The sequence below is a fragment of the Gossypium raimondii genome, chromosome 9, assembly GCF_025698545.1.
Source record: "Gossypium raimondii isolate GPD5lz chromosome 9, ASM2569854v1, whole genome shotgun sequence".
Taxonomy (NCBI): Eukaryota; Viridiplantae; Streptophyta; class Magnoliopsida; order Malvales; family Malvaceae; genus Gossypium; species Gossypium raimondii.
The window spans coordinates 3,404,945-3,429,739 of record NC_068573.1 but is presented as its reverse complement, the minus strand read 5'-3'; the positions used below and the strand labels follow the sequence as shown (position 1 = coordinate 3,429,739).

Genomic DNA, 24,795 nt, shown 5'->3' with positions numbered 1-24,795 from the left:
GTTAAAGTTTCGTTTATGGTTTGAGAAAATTTTAAGTTTTTGAAAGTTGATTGATTTGTAGAATTCCCATTGTTAAGAACATGGAAATGAACAATGGGTTGGTCTTATATATTCTTTTTAGTTGAATTAATCATCATATGCCTTTCTATTATGAAGCTTTCTGGGTGTCTTTTCTTTGAATTTCAAGAGAATTCTCTGCAATGAAATTATGAAAATAATTCATTCTTGAAAGAAATTATAGATATAAATTTAGATAAAAGTAGTGGTTTCTTTGTAACCAATTATGATCCTAATATTTTGTTGCAACATATATTCTTTGAGGACCCTGGCATTAATAAGCTTAGTTGAAAAGCTTTGAATCTTGCCCAACAGTATACTAAATCATCAGTTCTTAAGCAACATTTGGTAATTTCTATTGTAGTTGCTAAATGCTGTGCTTGCTATTGGTGTTAAAACTGGTTCGTCATTTATCAAACAAAATAAAATGGAAAGAAACTGCGTTTAGTACTCTCAAATGATTTGTAATTTGCAGTTGTCTATGCTTAAGAGTTTATTTAGTATTTTGGTGCTTATGTTTTATTTCCCCTACAAATTGTTCAGGACATCGTGACAGATAAAACGATAGACGCCGAGCATGAACTCGGAGATCGAAAGGAGGACCGATCTAAACAGGATGGCACAGCTCCTCTGGTTGCTTCTGAAGAGTTTACGAATTTGGAGGTGACCTATGGGCCTAGTGACAAGCGTGATGCACTTTCTATAGAGAATGAAAGCACTGGTTTAGAAACTTGTAAAACCGATGAAGATCGTAATGAGACAAGTAATCCAGAAGAAAAAACCTTGAAGAAATTGAACAAAGTTCTTCCATGCCCTCGATGCAACAGCATGGATACCAAGTTTTGTTACTACAACAATTACAATGTGAGTCAACCGCGACACTTTTGTAAGAACTGCCAAAGATACTGGACTGCTGGAGGGACGATGAGGAATGTACCGGTGGGCGCTGGACGTCGAAGGAGCAAGAACTCATCCTCTCACTATCGTCACGTGATTGTCTCTGAGCCCCTGCGGAATGCATGTGATGGTACCGTTCTTACCCTTGGCTCAAACACACTCCTTTGTAAATCAAATCAAGTGCTCATAATGGTGGATTCGTAATGGGGTCCACCATTTGATAATGAAACCAATCGGTAATATTATTACCTTTGGCTCAAACACCCCTTTCTGAATCAATGAAATGCTCGTTATGGTGGATTTGAAATGGAGTCCACATATTCAATGAACAGTACTATTCTTGCCTTTGGCTCAAACACACCCCTTTATGAATCAATGAAATCCTTGTAATGGTGGATTCATAATGGAGTTCACATTGGCAATGAACCGAATGGTACTATTCTTACCTTTGGTCCAATCACACCCCTTTATGAATCAATGGAATCTGTTTTAAACCAATGCAGATGAAACAATGTGCAATACCACACAAAACAGGTTTCATAAGCCTGAGGAGTTAAATATTCATGTTTCTTATAGAGGTGGAAAAAATGGGGTTGAGCATTTGAATGGATCATCGATTGCAACTTCAAATGATGAGGTCTACAAAGCTGGGTCACAAGATCAAATGATGCAGAATTGTCGAAGTTTTCCACCTCATATGCCATGCTTTCCCGGGTTCTTTTTGCCTTACTCATGGAATTCAGCTCGGTGGAGCTCACCTCTACCTCCACCGACTTTCTGCCCTCCGAGCTTTTCGATGCCTTTCTATCCCACAGCTCCATACTGGGGTTGTGCTCTACCAACCTCATGGAATGTCCCTTGGCTTCCTCAACCTTCCTCTGAAATGCAAACGGCCCCAAGTTCTGGTTCGAATTCTCCATCATTGGGTAAGCATTCAAGAGACGAGGACATGGGGAAACCATGCAGCATCGGAGAAGATGAACCGGTGAATGAAAACAATGCTGAGAGGTGCCTTTGGATTTCGAAAACATTGAGGATCGATGATCCAGGGGAAGCATCAAGGAGTTCTATATGGGTCACATCGAGTTCAAAGAATGATAAATTGGATTCAATAGGCGATGAAAGACTGTTTAAAGGATTTCAATCAAAGGGTGATAAAAGGAACCAGGTTCTTGAAACATCTCCAATCTTGCAAGCAAGTCCAGCAGCATCTTCTAGGTCAATAAACTTCCAAGAGAGCTCATAATCTTTTTGAAGCAAGCTAACTGAAGAGAACAAATCAAGTCTTACTGTTTTTGAAGGCATAGTGTTTAGCTGAAGTAGAAACCATGCACACACACACACACACACGCATATGTATCAATGTATATATTTGTTTTCGTTTAGATGGTTTGCAAGTTTTGTGAAATACATATGAAATGGTGAGAGGTAGGATAAGGTAAATGTTTGTACCATAATCTAAGTTTGTATTTCAAATGAAATAGTGATCTAAATTTCAACATCCACAATCTCTTCCATAGCTTAATTGATTAAGATAAGTCTTTGTAGTCCTTAGGACCATAAGCTGCAAATAGCTCTGCAAGAAACCAATTTTTCCTTCTAGAATTGCATCCCACGTCTTTGCATAGTTGATCATTACAGTATATTTGGAGCAATGTACTCACACAAGACCTTCTATAGCTCTCTTTCTCATCCCTTCTCTTGCATTTTTCCCACTCCATAACATCCTCTTCCATCTTACTTATTGTTGGTAACCTGAAGTTTCCTGCAAGAAAATGTGCTAACCATTTGCTTCTCATTTCAGTGGAATACAGGATTGCTGGACTATCTGCATATCCAAGTATCGCTAGCTGTGGGATTTGAGGATGAATGCATTCCCTGCAATAATAAAGATAAATGGGCATGCATGTCCTATATGATGTCCCAGCCTAAAAAGAAGCCAAAAGATACCTGTAGAATGGGGCTGATGACTCAGCAATACATTTTTGGAACAAAGTTGAGCTGAACATGTTCTTCAACTTTTCTTCACTTTTGTACCCAGTGGCAAGAATTACAATATCAGACAACAGAGGTTTAGATTCGCCTTGTACAATTAAACCATTTCTGCAGAAGCTAAAGCTTTGTGATTTCTTCAAGAAAAGACTGCCATCTTTGATTCTGTCATAGAAATTAGCTGGCAGAACTGTGAACATACATGAAGAAATTTGTTTGAGGAATCTATGTGTTGGTACCATGTTGTATTTCTTCAATGGATACATGTACTTGAGATAGCACTCGATCGACATTGAAAATATCCAGAGCTGGAACACAGTAAGAGCATCAACTGCATGATTGCATGAATATTTTTTCGAAAACACAGGAAAACTTACTTACCAGAGGTGAAAGCAGCATGGCTAGGAGCCAGATGAAGAAACCTTCGCCAGGCTTGTGGATCATTAACTCTGTGAAGCGGTTCAAGCCTTGAAACACAAGTGGGAGTAAATATTCGGGGACAATCCAGTGAGCCGTCTTGAATAGCAGTGTACATGGGTGAGTTGCTCCTTTTTGATAACCATAAAATTATGTCGAGTGTCAAAACAAAGTAGATTATATACAAAAAAGAGGATTATTCCTAGAGAATGAGCCAAGGTTTGTACCGTTTTTGTTAGCAACTTCTGCTGCTATATCCACTGCTGATTTCTGAAATCCAATGACTGTGACTCGCTTTTCTTTGATTAAGTCAGCGGCAACATCATCATCCATTGCAGCATAATCCATGGAATGTAACACCTTGCCATTGAATACTTCAGGTCCTTTGCTCAATGGAAAATCAGGAATATTTGGCAAGTCACTATATCTTCCCATGCAAAGAATCACAAAATCCACTTGGTACACCTGCTTGTCATCATCAGTTGTCAATTCTTGTATACATAGACAAAGTCTAGAATTTTGTACTGGTGAGTGGCTACCTGATCTGTTGGAGCAGAAGCAGATGGATTCTGACCATTTCGTATGGTGAGACGCCATTTCCCCGAGGGAGAAAATGGCTCACCGGAGCCACCCCATAAGTCCCAAGAATGCAAATCTGCAGTAGAGGATGTGACATAATCGATGCATGTTACCTTGGAGTTGAACTTGATCCTAGGAAGGATGTTGAAGTGAAGAGCATAGGCATGGAGGTATTCCAACACTTGGGTGTGATCAGGGTAAGTCTCTTTCACTTCACGAGGCCATGAAAAATCAGAAAACTGATAGAAATCTTTGGGTGTTTGTAGCTTAGTAGACTCTATTGTTTGTGACCAAACTCCACCAATGCCACTCCTTGCTTCAAACACAATGGGATTGAAACCTTTCTCTAGTGTATACTTACATGCCATTAAGCCACTAATTCCAGCACCTATGATGGCTATCCTCTTCTTATCACTCTCCATTTTGGACTAGTAATAGTGGTCTGGTGTGGTGGCATAGGTGACAAATGCAACAGTTTTTAAAGTGCTTTTTTGACTCCCTTTAGGTCAGTGAGGACAAAACTAAACCGAGTGATCACCGACCTGAAAATAGGGAGAAATGGCATTCAATTTAGAGCTGTTATATCGTCGTCGTCATCAGCTAAACCATGATGGTATTAGCCATTCAGATGGTTGCAATTGAAGTGGACCAGCTGGTGATATAATGCGAGCCTACTTTTAACAGTACTTTCATTTTCATGATCAACATCTGTCAAAAACTGCAACAAGTCTCGTTAACGATGCATCCCTCATCATACGAAAGACGAATCGGAGGTTTCTTGCATGCAGGTTGAGATAAATCACCTGTTTTAATTCCCAATCCCAAGAGAAAAAGAAAGAACATGCAACAGGCTGTACTTCTTGCATGGCTGTTTTGGTTCAACAGTCGAACTTTTATAAGCAAATCTTAATGTTGTGTATAAATTGAATACTGCAATCTGTTTTTTTTTCTTTGGCGATTTTATATAGCAACCAGCTTTGTAATAATTGGCCCAATGGCAAGAGCATGATATTGTAAGCATGAGGGTCACGATTCGATACCAAACAATCCCACTCTCCTCCCTCAATTATAAAAAAAAATAAGAAAAGAAAGGCTCATCACCTTTGGTCTTAATTACATGGCATTTAATTGGTGAATGCTTATTACCCTTAGGCTTGTATGATAAACCATTGAAAATGTTAGATTATGATAAGTAATTACATAACTATTTATCACTTAGAGCGTGTTTGATAAACTAAAGAAATAAGCGTTGAAAAATAAAGTATTGAATTTTATAAACATTGAATTTATACGAAAAAACTGTTTGATGTATTTATAGAAATTAAGCACATTTGATAATAGTAAATCTTATTATTATATTAGATAAAAGTTAAAAGATTAAATTTGAATATTTTATTTTTAATAAAATGGGGAATTAATTTATTTTAAAAGTAAAGATTTTGAAAAACAAATTAACTTACTGCCAGCAACATAAAGAAACAATGGTTAAACTCCTTTGTAATTTGTGATTGCCATTCCCATCCCATTTGTAATTTGTACCCAACAAAATTAACCTACTAGATATTATAATACAAAGCTTTTGAAGTATCTCACTTTAGTATTCTAAAAGCATCTAATAGTTTTATGGCTAAATTTGCTGAAAATGCCAATATATATATGTATATATATATTATACATATTTATGAAAATAGGTCGATTTTGAAGAGAGAAAATGAAAACGCGTCTTATGTGTTGCGCTTTTAGCCACCTTAGCTGAAAGCATGTCCTGCAAGATGCGTTTTTTGACTCTCTTTTTTATCATATTAGCTCTTTTGGTCAAATAGTTAAATGTTAGTGGTTTTGTTTTAAGTTTAGATTTGATTCCTCTCCTATTATTTTTTTATTTCATTTTTAATTTTTTTACTTTTAATTAATTTTTAATGCATTTAACTTTTTGGTTAAATGTTTAAATAATAGTGATTTCATTCTCGAGTCATAGGTTCAATTCCTCTTCTAAATACATTCATATTTTTTATTTTATGCTATAATTGATAAATATATTGTTTTGAAGTTTTTTTAATTTTAATTAATCTTTTAATTAATAACTCTTTTATTTATAAAATCAAATAATTATTGCAAATATCATTATTTTTTGTGGAATACAATAACAAGACAAAACCCAAACAACCAACACGACTAGTAAATTTTTATAATTGTTATATGTGTAATATTTATTTTTCAATCCATATCATGAGTGTAGTAAATTTTAATATTATATATTTTTGTATGTGTATTTGAAATATTTCACATACAAACATAATGATATTTGAAATAACTAATTGAAATATTTCACATATAAAAATATTTGGAATATCATACTCACAATATAGATGAAAAAAATTATATTTGAAATAATTATTTCATTTTATAATATTAGAAATCACCATACCCACATTATAGGTGGCGAAGATAAATATTTTACATTAAATGTTATATATAAAGAAAAATATATCAAAAAATTAGTTGATGTTTATATTATATATAAAGGAGTTATTAATTTCAAATATTGTTAACATAATGATATATATATAATATTTTTATTATATAATTACATATTTATTATTTGATTTTATAAATAAAAGAGTTATTAATTAACAAAAAAACTTGAAAGCAATATATTTATTAATTAAAAAAACATGAAACAACATGAAATAAAAATACAAATGTGAGTAGGAGGAGAATTGAACCTAAAACTCAAGTATAAAACCACTAACATTTAACCATCTAACCAAAGGAGCTGATATACCAAAAAGGTAAGAAAGGACTGTAGGACGCGTTTTTGCTCTCTCTCCAAAATCAACATATTTCCCTAAATATCTCAGAAAGTGACCCATTTCCCTAATTTTTTTTTATTTTGGCATTTTCTTCTTCTTCTTTTTTTTGGTAGAAAAAAAATAACATTAGCCGATTACATTAATAAGCACATAGCGAACTCATGTAGAATTAATTCTATCCACCAACAACAAGTCGCGCACCGAAATTGGGGATTCTTCAAAAGAAATCAATCCTACGCCACCATTAAACGCACATTTTTGTCGTTTAAATGTGCGTTTAATCCGCAAGACTGCCGGCTAGAATAGTTTTCACTAATAAGGCATTGTCACACTCCACGTCAATTTGTCTAAAACTCCTCTCCCAAGCTATGTGCAACCCTTCTAACACCGATCTTGCCTCAACTCTAAAAATTGAATCCTTACCAACCACAATTGAATAGCCACATAACCAGTTTACATCAGTCCCTAAACACTTTTCCACTGAAACCTTGGTCAAAATAGTCCATACTGACATATGTTAATAGTTAGATAATGAGATTTTGGTTTGATAGTATTTAATTGTACCAAAAATATTTTATATCATACAATAAATAACAAACAATTTTCAAAATTTCAAGGTCCAAATTAGTGTATTGTACTTATAAATTTTAATTTTTTTATATTTTTTTATTTTTAATCATTTTTATGAAAAATATTAGATTAAGCCAGGAGCTACCACATGTCATCATTTGATTAGTCCGTCAATTTATTTTAATGGTCAATGTGGTAAATGATTGAAATCATTAACGGAGGGGTTTAATTGATTATTTTAATCAACGACAGAGACTCAATTGGGTGTGAATTTAATACAGGGGCTTAATTGATTTTTTCGCATTTTCTTAAGGACTTTTTTGACATTTGAGCCAATAAAATAAATTATCAAAACTGTTAAAATTATTCAATATCCATATCATACCAATAATTTTAAGTAATTATTACATATTACATAAGGCAATTAAGTAATTTTAACCGAAATATAAAATACTAATAATTTTAAATAGAATTTTGAGAAAATTGTAATTTATTTTAGAAAAATCATTTTAAGGAAACTCATAATGACATGTAGACATTGCTATGTGGTATGTCTGTAGCAATGCCATGTAACAATATTGACATATTTTCTATGTTGATAAAAACATATTACAATTTTAATTTTAATTTTATTTGTGTTGGTGTAAAAAGAAAGTGAAGTTGAGTATCTCAAAGATTAGTTTTAGGAAAAGCGACGGATTGATCATATTGCATTAAGACACTTGCACAATTAACATTTAGTCATCATTTTATTATTTTATTAAATATAACCCTGATGGGCTTGCATATCCAATTTCTCCCTACAATCTACTCATTATGATTGTGGGATTGTTGAATTTGATCCAATTCTGTATTTTGTTCATGCAATCCAAGTTCCACTGATGCAATACATCCTTTGCTTCGCCCATCATGTTGCAACTCTAACCTCCCAATCCCATATTTCATGTTTTTATCTTTTAAACTTCTATTTATTTTTATTTAATATATTATTATCATTATATATACTAGATTTTGCTATGCACGCGATGCGATGTGGGTGAAATAAAATATTTTATGTTAAAAATTTATTTAATAATGAATCTAAGTGGAATGATAACAAATCATCAGATCGATTTGGAACTAAAGTATGTTCTATTCGTATCGTATTAATCATTAAATCATCTGCTGATGAAACTTTTTTAAAAAAAACTTAACAGTCTAATCATTAAAAAGAAAATTTTCAAATAATTCAAGGATGAAATTATAATTTTTTTAATTAAATGATGAATTTTTTTCCATAGTTTACGTTTAAAAGTACAGAACGGGCGAAAGTAGTTGTGCTAAATTAGATGAAGATGACAGGCGATGGGGGAATTTGCTTGATTGAAGTGCTTGAATTGAATATAATGTTTTCTACTCCATTCTAAAATTTCACTATTGGCTTTTAAGTTTTACAATATTTTAATTTAATAAATAGTAAAATTAAACTTTAATTCTAAAATGATAAAATTTTAATTTAATCTTTTAAAGATTATAAATATATAAACTATTAAAATCGTGAAAATACTTTTTAATTCTCACAAAAATATTTAAATTGAATTAAAATCAATCTTTAATATTAGAAATTGAGCCTAATTCATAGTCTAAATTTTTTGTTGAAACACTTTTTTTCAATCTAATATTTTTATTAACCAATTTAAATTTCCAACAAAGTTTCAAACTTAAAACAAATATAGAAATACAGGAAATAATGAATCCTCCATTTACTAAGAGCCTTGAAAGAGGCATGAATGGGAATTCACGGAGAGATCCACCAATTTCCCTTTATTTTTACGTCCAAACATTTATGAATCGAGAATTCGCCCAAATTTGAGACCTCAACCTTTCTATTACACTAAGATCTTATTAACAAAAATATATTATTACATTTGGAAAGGTATTAGATTATATCAAACCCATGAAAAATAAAGTTATGTAACAAATATTTTTTTATAAAAAATTAATATAAATAATAAATAATACTTTTGTTAAAGGAAAATATTTGGTACCTACTAGACTTGTCCATGAGTCGGGTCACCCAGTCCAGCCCGAAGGTTCACCCAAAATATGAGAGGGTTTGGAGAAAAATATAGGCTCGAAAAATGGGTTTGAGTTTAAGAATGAGTCAGACTTCATGCAAAGATTTTTTAGCCCGGGTCTGACCCAGCCCGATTTTAATAACATGAAATTTTTACCCTTATTCCCACTTCCCAGCAGACCCAGTCCCGATATTCTCATTTCCCTTTAATCCCTAATCCCAATTTTTTTTTTATGCTTCTTTCTTCTTTTTGCTTGTTTCTTGCTTCTTGCTTCTCCTCCTTTAGCTGCTTTTCGCTTGTTTTGTTGCCACTGCCGCCATTGCTGCTTCTCTTCCTTCTGCTATTTTCGCTTCTTGCTTCTTTGCTAGTCGCTGCTGCTGGTTTTCACTTCTCTACCTTTTGCAACTTCGCCGCTGCTCATTTGTCTCCAATTATCATAAAAACATCATTTTTAAAATTTAAATACAGTGAAAATACTTTTTGTATTGATAGTAAGATAAATTCGTATTTTTAATATATTTATTTTTGGCTAATTATTGAAAAAATGTTATTAAATTTAGATTTTTCTTATCAGGAATAAAGTTGGTGTGTTGAATTCAAACTCTTACAAAAATGGGCTAAGTTGGAACAAAAAGCAAAGATGAGGGCTTGATTGAAAGATTGAAGATACAAAGATGACTGGATAAAGATTGAAGGGTTGAAGATTTACTTTCCAAAATTCCATTTAAACTATTTATTTTCAAGCATGATTCTTTCCATGAATAACTAAACGTTTTTTAGCTTTAGCCTGGAAATTGCTCCAACAAAACAATCGTGAGATATGAACCCGCTCAAAAAAACCTCTCAATTCGGTATTCGCTATCTCTCTGGTATATGAGATAGTACATATTCGTCCCTTAAAATTGATTCAATTTCAATTCAAAAAGCGCGCATTGGGTTGGAACGGTTGGCGTACAGTTGGGAAGTTGAGTTGGCGGTGCTGTATTCAAAATCCCGTGAACAAATTGACGTGTTCAATTAGAAAAAGCTAGATGGATTTCATCAAGGGAGATAGTGATCGGATTTAGACGACTCACATGGTTGAGGCCGTTAATTCGAGTTGGGCTTTTCAGATTACAAGACTGTCGAAGTCCTAAATTACGAGTACGTGCCACGTGGTTGGAAATTCGGCAAGGGTCGATTTGCAGGTTATACCAGGATTGAATACGAGAGGAAGAGTTGGCAGTTTTAGAGATCCTTGATTGCTATAACCAGCTTATCGCTTGGAAGGGAAAATTTGTTTCAATGATTGATTCAAGATTGGAGTACACCGAGGCTAAGGCTAAGCTTAAAAATATTTTATTTACCAATTTATTTTTGTATTTTCGAATTTGTTTTTATTTTATTTTATTTTATTACACTTCATATTTCCTTATTTTATTATCTTAATCAATTTAAACCCCCCATTTTTATTTCTTTTTTTTAGCACTACTACGCATAGGTTGTGGGCACGACTATGACAGCGACAGCGGATCTGGTCACAAGAAAAGGCGAAATTAGATAACCAGTCCCTGTGGATTCGACCCTACTACTCTATATTTCAATTTACTGTTATATTTGTCATAGGAATTTATATTTTTTGGTTTCGACGTCCATCATGTATCCTTATCATTATTGTTAAAAATATCAATATTCCACTCACATTTAAACACTTGATCATTGTTTATCTTTATTTATTTCCACTGTTTTTTTGTTAATTCACAAAATTATATAATTTTTCCTTTTTCTAACAAGCTAATTTCCAACTTTATTTCCAGATTGAAAAAAAATATTTGGTTGATACTTGTATTGAATTGCATAAATTATGGTATTATGCTTAGATGCTTATATTAAACATTTAAATTGCATCAATTATGTTTTTTACTTAGATATGGTAACTTATTTGCATCGATTATGGTATTATGCTTAGATGCTTGTATTGAACATTTGAACTGCATCAATTATGTGTTTTTTTTGTACTTAGATGCCTTTGTGGTAACTCATTTGCCTCTTTTTAATAAGTTTTCATCCAATTTTCAATATTTGTTAATGCAATTTGATAATTTTGGGAATTATTTGTTTTAATTTTTTAGTTTATTTGATATATTGTTTTTTAAATTTATTTCATGTAATAAAATATTTTTTAAAAAAAGGGTTGAGCCGGGTCGGGTCTGGGTTTAGCATATATAACATGTTCCGTGCTTAGACAAAAATATCAACCCATTTTTCGGGCCGGGCCAGGCTAAGCCTAAACTTACCAATCGGCCAGGCTTAAACCCAAACTGGCCCGACCCATGGACACCTCTAGTACCTACTAGTAGAGTTTTTAAATTCTACAAGTATGGTTGGAGGGATGACATGTGTCCTATAGAGTGCACTAAAATATTAAAAAGTAAATATATAAAAAAATAGGACACGTGACAATTTTTTAACTATACTTGTAGAGTTAAAAGATATATATGATTATACTAAATAATAACCTTTTATTAAACGAAAAAAAGATAATTTTTTTTAAAATAATATAATTTATTTTATAAAATAAAAATACTTTTATTATTATTCAATTAATTTAATGTTGGATTAACATAGATAATAAATAAGAAGAGCCGGCTATAAATATTATTATTATTTTCCGAGAAACTTCATTCAACAAAAGGAAGTGGCAGTGAAGGAAGATAAGGCAGATTTTCCAAGCAAACAAACGAGATACTTCCACTTTCAAGTAAACAAATGCCACGTAGGTAGGCCAAGTTAGACCCAGTTTTCTTTTCCACCTGCTCTCTCATTATTTTATACAAAATGTTTTATTTATTTCGTAGAAAAGTATAACACTTTAGATTTATTTATTATTTATATAAATTATTTGGAATATAATACGATAAATATATTATGCTCCCCATATTTTGGAATTCAAACAACCATCCTAAAACTCAAAGTTTTTATATATATATATATATATATCTTCTTTTATATAATACTAAACTTTTTACTTATGCAATGCACGGATTGATTATATATACTAATTAAAATATTTTTATTAAATTAAAGCCTTTCGCTTAGAATTTTATAAAAATATTTAATAATATAACTGTGTATTGATTAGTTCCGATATACGATATTAAAATGATTTAAATAATTAAATATAAATTAGTATGTTCATAAAAGATCAAAAATAATACTGTAACATGAGTTTATAATTTAAATAAACATATGTTTAATTAAAGTATATAAGAAAATGAATTAAAAGTACCTGAATTTCAATTCAATAATTTTTAAGATATTTTCATTTAAATTTAATTATAAAAGCATTAAATATATTTTAAAAATTGTTTTGTATTTTGATTCATTTCATACTTGTTTTTTTAAATTAATTTATTTTTAATTTATATTTTAAAAAATGTCAAGACTATTGTAGCATCCGATGACGTTTTCCAATTAGGTTTTTCAACCTTGGAAATTTCCCGGGAAAGGCCCCATTTTCTTTTTCATGATTTCTTTTCATGTTCTTCTTCCTCGTGGTCTTGCCTGCAACATACAGGCAACTTCCTCTTTCAACACCCTTTGAAAACTGACCAGGTTTGATTGCTAAGCCTTTAAATACCTCATCACCATATCCTCAACTTTTCATCAATACATGAAAATTATTTGTTTTTCAATATCATCCTCTCTCAACCTGGCTAGCAATTTTCTTGCTTCTCATCTTCCATGGAAACCTTTCTTGATTTAACCTTATTGTTTCATACTTTAACATGTTATAATAGCAACAAAAGCTTTCTCTCGAGATGCTGGTCTTTCCCAGAGCATGAAAATGACAGCTCCAAGGCACCAGATTGCGAGAGAACTCTTTGTTTTGATCGTTCAAGCAATGGAGTTTCGAGTTTATCGGCGAAGAAAGAAGATGGTGTGAGAATTCATAGGAAACACGTGGAAAAATTGATGGGAAATCTGGGGATTTTTTGCGACCAAGAAAGTCAGCAACTGAATGAATCATTCGGTTTTAATGAAGTTTCAAGGTTGTTTGAAGAGGAGGAACCAAGTTTGGATGAACTGAAACAAGCTTTTGATGTTTTTGATGTGAATAAAGATGGGTTTATTGATGCAAAGGAATTGCAAAGAGTTCTTGGTGTTTTGGGATTGAAACAAGGTTTAAACCTTGAGAATTGTAACAAAATGATTAAAAGTTTTGATGAAGACGATGATGGTAGAATAGATTTTAAAGAATTTGTAAAATTTATGGAGATCGGTTTTTGCTGAATTAATTTTGGAAAATTAATATATATTTAATATTTTGATCTCAGTTTCTTGTTATGTGGCTTTAGTTTTCTGTTTTTGGTCTGTTGTGGTTGTACTTTTAAGTACGAATCTGTGTTTGGGAGGCGAGAAATTATTAGTCTGAAAGGAAAATTTCAGAAAGAAAATTAATAATCTCCCACATCTGCACTGGTCTCGAAGGAGAAAACAACTTGGTTAAATTCTGCTATTAGTCCCTGTACTTTATGAAAGTTATGGATTTAATCTCTATACTTTAGTTTGGTTATTTTTAGTCTCTCTTCTTTTCAAATTTTAAAATGTCAGTCCTCTCCAAACAGTAACCTTTAAATTCATTAAGTTCTATTTTTTCAAAATCTGATCTAACAAACATATTATTATATATGTAATGTCGTATTAGCTTGTAATCTTCAAACATTACTCACTAAAAATCTAGTTAATGGACAACTATTATAATTTGCATCAAGACTGAAATTTCAAAATTTGAAAAATATAAAGACTTAGAATGACTCAATTAGAGAATATTAACTAAATCTACAATCATGCAAAGTATACGACTAGTAATTGAATTGAATCAAGCAAATTTAACTGCTCATCGCTTTGGGTAGTACTAAAGTTTTAAATTTTAAAAAGTACAAGGACTAAAATTGATCGATTCTGAAAATAAAAGAACTAAATTTGGTCAAATTAAAGTATAAAAACTAAATCCATAACTTTTATAAAATATAAGGACTAATAGTAGAATTTAACCAAACAATATGTACTAAAGCTATGGATGTGGATAATTAACTTTAAATAGGTGATATGTATTATGAATTTAAATGTTCTGATTTAATTTAGTTTTAAAATTTTAATTATTTATAAAATAGTCAATATGTATTTTCTTTTATATTTTTGGCATAAATTTTCTAATTTAGTCTTTAATTTTTTAGCTAAATTTCTCCCTCAACTTTTAAAAAGAGTTTTATTTGATAATTAATCTTTCAAAAGAGTTAGATTATTATTATTTTAAACAAACTTGCTGACTGAAACGTTAAATTCTTAAATATGGTAGCTTACATGACAATCCATATGTAAGGGTGAGCAAAATCCGATTTGATTTAAAAAATTCGATAAAAAATTCAAATTTTGAATTAAATAGTTCGAGTTATTTGAGTTAATCAAGTTATTCGGATCAACTCGAATAAAAAATTAAGTTTTTCGGTTTAACTCAAATATGAATTACACAATTCGAGTTATCCGAAAATCCGAATAAGAAAAGGCAAAACTATGTTGTTTTGATAAATGTTTACTTTTTTTTAAAGTTAAAAGTCAAAAACATTAAGTTAAAAGATAAAACTATGTCGTTTTGATAAATGTTTACCCATTAAGTTAAAAGATAAAATCATTATATTGTTTATGTAGTTAAATAATCTTGTACTTCGTTTGCTAGTTAAATAATTAGTCCATGTAAAAGCAACATTAAGTATAAATAATAGGATTCGTTAACTCAACTCGACTTGACTCGAAATTTTTTGACTCGATTCGATTTGATTCGAAAAAAATTCAAATTAAGTTCAATTGCTAAAATAGAATTCGTCAACTCGACTAACTCGAAATTTTTTGACTCGATTCAACTCGAATCAATCGAATACTCACCCCTATCCATATGTATTTTATGTTAATTTCTTTTGAAAATTTTATTATTTTTTGAATTTCAATTTTATTATTAGTTTGAATATTTCTAAAATATTTAAATTATTTGATGAAGTGAAATAAGACAAATAGTGTCATGTCAGTATGAAGTACATGTAAATTGCCATGCAGTTGTCATGAAAAATCGTTAAAAATTAATATTCTATTCAAGATTTCTATTAAGAAAAGCGATTTAACTCTTTTGAAAAGGTTAACCACTAAATTTACATAATAAAAAACCAAATTAATAAAAATGCAAACATTGGAGACTAAATTTATTTTTATGCCTATATTTTTTTAATAAATTTCGTTTCATATCTTAAATTAGAGTGGCCACACTAAAATTTTATCTTGGGTTAGTGCTGTCCATTCCGAATTTGATTTAAGTAATACAAATAATTTCAAATTTAAATTTAATTAGAAAAATATATAATTTTTAAATATATATAAATATTAATGTAAAATTACAATTTTAACTTTATCAATATTTTAAACAGTGAAATGGATTTTTAAGATGAGTTGGCCCAAAAAATGGCTTGGGCTTTTAAGGGTTTTTGGGATTGAGCCATGGCAAAGTCCGACCCAATTATTGAAGAAACCTATCTTAAATTGAAATAACTCTCTAAAAATATAAATAATTAAAAACTTCATTTCGTATATAGAAACTACGTTGATTTAAAATTAGTTATCAACAAGCAGTTGGAAGAAGTAAAAGTGAATTTCTTCTTCAGGCATTTGGATCAAGTTCAAAATTTAAAGTCGATATTGTTAAGAAAACTCCACTTGAATAACACCCCCGACCCGAACGAGACTATGCTTAGACCGTTAAATGGACGAGGACATCTATGGTTATATCCAAAAAAATCGTTAACATTTTCTTCAAATATATAATTATCATAAATAAAAAATATTTCAAAAAGAATTGATTGAAATACAAAACCTTAACATAAACTAGTTTACGACATATCCACAAAGTAGGTGAAAAGAATTTTGTAACAACAATTTAAAAAAATTATATAAAAATCAAATGTGGGTGGTTGAAATAATGAAGTTGAGAAATTGAAGGAGCATGTATGTGAATATTTGTTTTCATTCACAACAATAAATATTTCACAGAATGAAATGTTTATGAATGGGTAATTTTAAAATATCAATTCATTTAGGTATGTTTTCTTTTCTTATGTTTATCTGTTGACATTTTTTTCGTATATTTCATATTTTTCTTATATTTCAGTTTGTTCTACCATTTTCTTTTCTTTTTATAATCTTAATATTAAGTTTATGCTAAATATTTTAACCAAGCACTTTTTTTTGATATATTTATAAAATGTGATTATATTATACATCAAATGTTTCATGGTATTATTATCAACTTTTTAATCATATTAGCAATTGTCATGTTGTATGATTTTTTTTATTCCATGTTAATTTTTTATGATAGAGCTCTATTTTTTTTTTTATCATTTTGTTGTGCCTTAATTCGCTAGATTCCGTCTCCTTGCAACTAGTATTTCATCAAATTTTTCACTGTTTGTACTCAATTTCTTGAGCATCAACTTTGTGGACTCAAGCTCTTTTTGAATTTTCTCCAAATTTTCTATTTTAATATCTAGTTGAGACTCCTTTGCTTCTACTTGCCTAATCAACTTCAAATTTCCCTTCTTTTATTCACTGTTTTCAACCACCAATCTAGAGTTAACATACAGATCATTTCCCACTTGTTAAGCATAGTCTTGTAAGTCTTTAAGAACTCAACATCTGACATTCCTTCAAAGGCTTCATCAGTGTCACTCTCAACATCTTCCATATTTACCTTGGAAGTAAAAGCAACATAGTTGCTCAAGTGTTCCTCATTAGATTTGGAGCAAGTAGTTGTGTCCTCGTCACTCCATGTGATACGCAAGGACTTCATCATCATCACCATCATCATCATCATCATCATCATCATCATTGTCATCTTCAAGGTGTTTGCACATTATGTCTGAATATGCCCAAAGGCATTACATTCATGGCACTGAACCCATTTATTTTTATATTTGGCAACTTCCTCATTGGTGACAACTCCTTTGGATTTTCCTTGCTAAACGTTCTTGAATTTTTCGAATCTTTGATTTCTTTTAGATAAATTTTTGAAAGCCTTGTTGAAGTTTTGAGTCAATAAGGCTATTTGTTCTTGAAGCTTTTCCATGATAGTGCTATGATCAGTGGGCACTACTTCAGTCACTTGAAATGCAATGCTCTTTTCTAGGTTGATCCCAAAAGTTCGAAGAGATCTAATCAACTCATCAATGAACATAGTATCAAGGTCTTTGACTTCCTCCATGGTTGTAACTTTGATGCTAAACCTTTCAAGCAATGATCAAATAACCTTTTTGACCAGTTTAGAATTCGAATACTCATCTGCAAGAGTGAATGCCTGATTGGATAAATCCTAGAGTTTAACAGAAAACTTACCAATTGTCTCATTCTACTACATACTTAAGGTTTGAAATTCGGTTGTGAGCATCTTCGATTTAGATTGTTTCACCATATTCACGCCTTAATGAACTATTTCAAGAATATCTAGGGCTTTCTTAACAATGTGCAGTTGGAGTTTCTTTTAAACTCTTGAGGATCCACTCTATAAAAAAAATTGCATAGAGAGCTTTAGAGTTAGTGTTGGAAAGCTTTTCCTCCTCAGTGGTCCAAGTGAATTCTAACTTTGGTGTATTGACTCCATTAACTTTAGTGAATGGATGCTCCCATCCAATAAGAATAGACCTCCAAGCCTTTTCATCAGATGACTTGATAAAAGCCATCATTCTCACATTCAAGTAGGCATAAATTGACACCATCGAGCATAAGGGGACTTGTTACTGATGAACTTTCAAACTTTAGCCAAAAAGTTTCTTTTAATAAAATACTTGTTTCTCAACATATTAATATTCTTTAAGTCAAATGAGGCGAGTTTAAAAGAATTCATATATGATTTTAATTCATTGTATGTCTTTAAAAACATATAGGGACATGTTCAAATCATAAAATTAGTGTTTGAAGTTTTTTGAGTTAAAATCAAGATTGTTCGGGTTAAGCAAGGTAATAGTTTTACTATAATTTAAAGCTTTCAGGAAATTTAAATAAAATACAAAAAAAAATTGAAGGCTTCAAAATCATCTTAAAATCATTTAGAAATGGTTCATAAGCTAACGGGGTTGCTTGGACCCAAACCGGACCCTAGGAGATAAAAAAGGCTCCAAATAGTGTAGTGGCTTGAGCCCTGCACTATGGTATCAGTACAAGTGAGGATATGTACCAATACATCTCTCTAATATTGTATACATTTGCATTATTTTTTACTTGTTGCAATACCTATGGGGCTAAGTACCGATGGTAAGACTACTGGAGCTAAAAATTAGTCCAAAAACACTATAAAACATCCCCCAAACTGTAATATGACAAATCATTAAGTTCCAAATCATTTTAAAAACAATTAAATTACTTTTAAACTTACATTCATTCATTCATGAAAACATGCTTGACATTTTCAAGAAACAAAATTTAACTTGTCATTCATAAATTTAAAATCTATTATACAAAATTGTTATTAGATAAGACATAATCTATGTACATGCAATGCTATAATAGACAAAAACCAAATATTATTTCGTACATTTCAACTTTGCAAAGGTGATGGAAACTTCCAAATGGTTGTGGTTTTTCATAATCCATAAAGGAATCTATATGCAAGAAACAACAACACGTTAAGCATAAATTCTTAGTAAGTAATCAAGGAAAATACTCAATTTACCTTGAGGTCTATGAGGTTTAATTCACTTTAAGGCTTTGCTCATTCTTTACCAATTTACAATACTATTATAATTAATGTAAATGTAGTTTAAATTTCCATTTCATGCTTTTTATGTGTCAATTTCCTTGAGCTAGTTTAGTCACATGATTCATTAATCATTTTCAATTCCTTATAGTCGCATGATTCAATATCAACTTATAACTTAAGAAGGCATTAAATCAAGCCATTTAATTATGTAGAATTGTTTTGTATAATTCATATAGTTAAGTTATCTTAAACCTTTAAAATTTATTATTCTCATATATTATGCTCTCATTTTTCTTATGAAATGTAGCTTTTAGTGTTCGTTTCAAGACTTATATTCTCAAATATTTTGCTTTCATCTTGTTATTACCTATGGCCCTTAGTAAACTCTAGTAGGAGACTTGGATGCATGAGACATCTTCAAAACACATCAAGAGCACAAAAATGCTTCACCCTAAGGCATCACAACACATCCCTCCTAACCACACCAGAGAGCATCGTAGTGCTAAGCCAACTAAAACACACCAGAGGGCATTGAAGTGTTAAGCCCGAATGCATTAGAGTATGCATGTGACTAGAAAACCTAAAGGCAACATAGAGTGTACATAATATGTGAAAGACTTGAAGGCATAGGAATTCAGGTACATATTTATCCCTATTGACATGCCAACTAAATCCTAACTATTTCTCTTAATTTACTAGGGCAAAGTTTGGTTAGCAATTTCAATTTCATTTTACCGTAATCACGTCCACATATACATATATCATTTCATACATACCTTATACTTACATATTACCATATTATGCATCTCAAAGTAGCATTCACATACCAAATTCATAAAAAAGCATTTCTGTATGCAACTTTTCAAAATTAATAATTACGCTTTGTTTCATGAAATTTCACATAGGCCTAACACATTGTAATACAAGTTTCATTAAGGCTTCATAGGCCACATTTTACATATTATTCACAACAAGTTCTCTTGTTACACAGGATGACTTATAATGACATATTCCCTATATACCATATTACCCTCTCATTAGCCACTTTATTGTTTCTACACTAGTCTATACATTTAATCCCTAAATTTTCACATTGAAGGCAAAATCATTTAATAGTCCATTTGATGCCGTAATTTATTCCTCTCTTCACAATTTAGTAAATTTCATTAAAGCTCTACTTATCATTGTTCAAGTCAAACTTTGTCTCAATTTCATATTACAGCACATTCACATTTTAGTCTAAGATTATGCAAATTCACATTTATCTCTATTTTCATTTTATTAAACTATTTTCTTTACTTAAATATTAAAATTTGATCACATATTAACATTTTACCATTTAAACTTTAAGGATTTATCAATATTAATCCAACAAGGTAAGGATGGTTTCTTGAGAACTTACCTCCCTTTTGAATGAGCAAAGTCATTAATGTAAAGCCTCGATTTCTAGTGGTATCAAATATTATGGTTTCGGGATTTTGTTTCCGTAAAATAAGTCCATAAATATTAAATAAAGATATTTATTAAGTTATTGTATAAATGAATTAAATTTTGGATGGTCAATTTGGCTGAAATTGTGGTTAATTAAGGCATAGGGACTAAATTATAAAATCTAATTGCTATAGATTTTTAATTAGGAAATGGCTTGGGGACTTAAATTGCAATTAAACAAAGGTTCAAAACAGAAATTAAACCATTTTTAAATGTGTGTTAGTGGATGGTAAAATGAAATGGCCATTAACTTAAAAAAATTAAGTTTATTTGATTAAATTAAGGTTAATTAACTTAATTAACTAATTAATCCTGCTATATAAACTGAATTTCGGTGGAAAGAGAGAGGGACTCATCTTCTCCAATCAAATTGAAGACATGAAGAAATACTTAACACCATTTTGAGGGTTTTCAAGCTTTTAGCTTCAATTTCAAGTAAGTTTCTAGCCATTTTCCTTTGATTTTTATAAAAAAATTTTTATCTTGGAAGCTTGAGTAAGCTAACCCAAGGACCAATTTGATCGATTGGTGAATTTTTGATGAGATTCCATTGTTGAGAATTGAATGATTTAGGTGTTAAATTGATAGAAATCAAGCTTAGTTTAAGAAAAGGACTAAATTGTAAAGCTTAATTGTTAGTTTTGTATATTAGGGACCAAATTGAATAAAATTTAAACTTTACATGAAATTACTTTAGGAATAGGAAATAGGAGGTCCTTAATGAGTAAATTTGAAATTGGATTTCAATCCAAAACTTTGGATTTAAAGTTATGTTTGGGTTTATGGACTAAATTGAGTAAACTATAAAGTATGCTTGATTTTTTTATTGGTTATAATTTGAATAGAATTTGAGAATATTATCTATTTTATGATTTTATTTATCTAACGTTGACCCAAAACCGTTGAGAGGGAAAGGGAAATAGAAAATGGACGACGAATAGCTCAAAAATTCGGTTTGTATTTCTATGATTTATGAACCATTTATTTTTTGCATATTCATGTCATTTTGCATTATATGGAGTTATTGATTATTATTTGGGCTGAACTGATATGGTTAGGATTGATTATCGAGACAAATACTAAATTAAATAAAATGGAAGTTTTATGATTTGATTGATAATTGAAATTTGGCATAAGACTGAGTTGAAACATGTTGTATTATATGATAAGTTGATGAACTGATGATAAATTAGAAATGATAAAGTATGATTTGAACTGTTAGTAATGAATCGGAAATTTGATTACCCTATCAGCTATTAAGGCCGAGTCGGATATACTGTTGACGTCGTGACGTCAACCATATTAATATCAATTACAACACTTAACATTTTAAATCTTCTCACAACATCATAAAGGTCCATAATGCTATCCAACAATGCATTTTTGCATTTTAATTCCTTCTTGGCCAAAATTGGAAATTTTGCAATTTGGTCTATTTACTTTTCATTTTATTCAATTTAGTCCAAACTTGCTTTTCTCGATACAAATACATATCCATGTCAAATTAATATTAGAAAATCATTATTAATCTATAATTTCTCATATTGGTCACTTTACACTCTAGTCCTTATACTTTTCAACTTTTGACTTAATCTTTTACCCACAATTTCACATCCAAAATTTACTTCATTGATTTTTCCAACAATAAATCTTTATAATCCTTTTTAAAATTCTCTTTATTAGTTTCATTATTGAATTTTCTCAAAACTTCACTATAGTAGTTTCCAAAACATTGCCACTTACTATATCAAAAATTTGGGGTGTTACAATATTGATGTTAAAATCATAATGAAAGGCGATAGTATAATGATATCACAAAATGTATTGAGAAACTTTTAAAGAAGTTTGAAGATTTTGATGTCAAACCTATGAGTACTCTTTATGATGTTAATACCTAATTAAAAAAAAAGAGCAGCAACCATGTTGGTCAATTTGAGTATGCACAAATTATAAAGAGTCTAGTGCATTTGATTAATTTCACTTGATTTGATATAGAATATGATGAATGATAGATTAACAGATACACACAACTCAAATCATGTGCATTAGGATGCTATAGTTAGATTAATTAAATATTAGAAAGACATTATGAAGTGTGGTATTCTATTTAGTGGATTACTTGTTGTATTAGATCAATACAATGATGTTAACTAAATTTTAGATTCAGATGAGATAAAATCCACTAGTGGTTATGTGTCCACCCTTAGCAGTGGTGTAGTTACTTGAAAATCAGCCAAACAAACTTTTATAACTAAATCTACCATAGAGTTAGAATTTATAGCTTTAGAGTCGGTTGGGATTGAAGCTAAATGGTTGAAAAACTTCTCAAAAAGCATAACCAACACCTTTTATATTCGTCCATTGTAATTGCTAATTGGAAATAGCCATTGCCAATAATAAAAATTTAAATGATAAAAAAAATCCATTTTGTCTAAAATGTGATGTGATTGATACGTCATACTTTAATATGACAAATTAACTTATTTTCACACTTAAATAGCTTGTTTTTGAGTGTTGTTCAAGTCTTTTTATCGTTTTTTCTTATTTTAGTTATAATTTATATTTAATGCAATTTTTAGTTGTCTTAATGCTTTTATGAGTAAAAGCCTCAATTACATGTCCATTTGAGCTTAATGTGTAGCTAAGGTACTTTCAATATAACACCCTAACCCAACGCGTTCGTCAGATCTGAGTATGGAGCATCACAAATGGACCGAGTTCAACTATCCTTAATTTTTTCCTAACTTAACTGTTATAAAACAAACTAAAAATAAAACCAATAATAAATCTTACAACCAAGGCCTTAAGCCACTAAATGTTTAGCCTTTTAAATTTTTGTCTCTAACTTGGTGTTACAATGAGACCCTTTTAGTTTCTAACTTAGGGTTAACTAATTTCAGAATCCAGACTCTAAGAATGTTGTCTGGTTACACTATGATTGATCCAAAGATGTAGCTTCCAATGGTACCCTTTCCTATGTACATGACTCAGAACCATCCGCGGATACTTGATCTCAGTAACATCTGGCTTGGTCCCTCATCTAAGTCCTTGATCAACCATCCTCGCAAGTCTTGTAAACATCAACCACACTGTTGTAAGTTCAAATTAACTTAGTGAGTCTATGCCAACTTAAAATAAATCTCGTCCCATTTGGGAGGGTGTAAGAGACCATATAAAAATATATTGAATCCCCTGTTCTTATCCAAACATTCATTCTTCAACTGGAGTGGTGAACTCCCTATCTACCTCTAAACCTCTCTAAGGATCAGCATGGCATTGAGCTTCCCGTTCTGGTTGAACTCATAACCTCTTGATGGAGTCTCGTATACTCTGCCTTGTCGGTGAACCCTCACGCATTACTTCGTACCTTTCATATACTAGACATTCATACATTTTACCTCCTGTGTTGAACCTTATAGATTGGACTAATCCTTGGTGGACTCCTTATTCGTACTTTAGTCCCAAAAGACCTATTGACATCCTGTCAAACTAGCTGATTGGTACTAAACATTGCCGCTTTGGTGAATCTACCTTCACTTTCCTTACTATCGGGTGTCCGGGCTGTTGGGTTACCTTTAGTAATCTACCCTACTTACGAGACCTTACATGGGAACTTACATATTCTAGTTAGGAAGTACAATCTAATTTACCCATCTAATAGGTCATCGTCAATGCGAGTGTTCAAGCCTTCTATCCCTTTTACTTAAATTCTCCCTACGGAGTTACTACGTTAGGGTTGCATCCGCAGTAGACCTTCCTCTACTAGGAATAGTCTTGATATACATTCTATCTCTTGGGGAGATTCCTTATCTTGAGAGTGCATCTCTCAATCTTCTCATGTGATTCATCTCTCGCTTACCAGTTTCATAGAGCGTTTCCTGGTGGATCTTGATTTCTGATACTTTCTTGCGATCCTCAGATAATTGTTTTTTACATTTTCATTATCAGGCTAGCTCTCGCATGACCTATCTTCCTCTAATTCTTCTTGGGTCTTCACCTATGCCTTGTTGGCTCACACATCTATCTTTACCAATTTCTTTTGACCCTTCTTCAACCTTTGTGGTTTCTTATATTTGGCGCTCTAATAGTTTACCTTGTGCTTTATGTCCTGATGAACTATATGCATTCACGTCACGACAGACTCTGT

At 31.1% G+C, this 24,795-nt stretch overlaps 3 protein-coding genes across 3 annotated transcripts; 2 read left to right on the top strand and 1 right to left on the bottom strand.

Annotated features, from left to right (window-relative positions):
• The first annotated feature begins 7 nt into the window (after positions 1-7).
• Positions 8-2,455, top strand: LOC105798170 (cyclic dof factor 3). Its single transcript, XM_012628133.2, has 2 exons — positions 8-1,084; positions 1,458-2,455. Exons 1-2 carry the CDS (start codon positions 886-888, stop codon positions 2,198-2,200), a joined length of 942 nt encoding a protein of 313 aa, XP_012483587.2. The 5' UTR covers positions 8-885; the 3' UTR covers positions 2,201-2,455.
• Positions 2,444-4,364, bottom strand: LOC105798169 (probable flavin-containing monooxygenase 1). Its single transcript, XM_012628132.2, has 5 exons — positions 3,903-4,364; positions 3,591-3,828; positions 3,328-3,494; positions 2,905-3,254; positions 2,444-2,832 (listed from the first exon to the last, which is right to left on the bottom strand). Exons 1-5 carry the CDS (start codon positions 4,362-4,364, stop codon positions 2,484-2,486), a joined length of 1,566 nt encoding a protein of 521 aa, XP_012483586.1. The 3' UTR covers positions 2,444-2,483.
• An 8,555-nt stretch (positions 4,365-12,919) lies between these two features.
• Positions 12,920-13,697, top strand: LOC105798171 (probable calcium-binding protein CML46). The gene has a single exon (XM_012628134.2). It carries the CDS (start codon positions 13,106-13,108, stop codon positions 13,652-13,654), a length of 549 nt encoding a protein of 182 aa, XP_012483588.1. The 5' UTR covers positions 12,920-13,105; the 3' UTR covers positions 13,655-13,697.
• Positions 13,698-24,795: the final 11,098 nt, after the last annotated feature.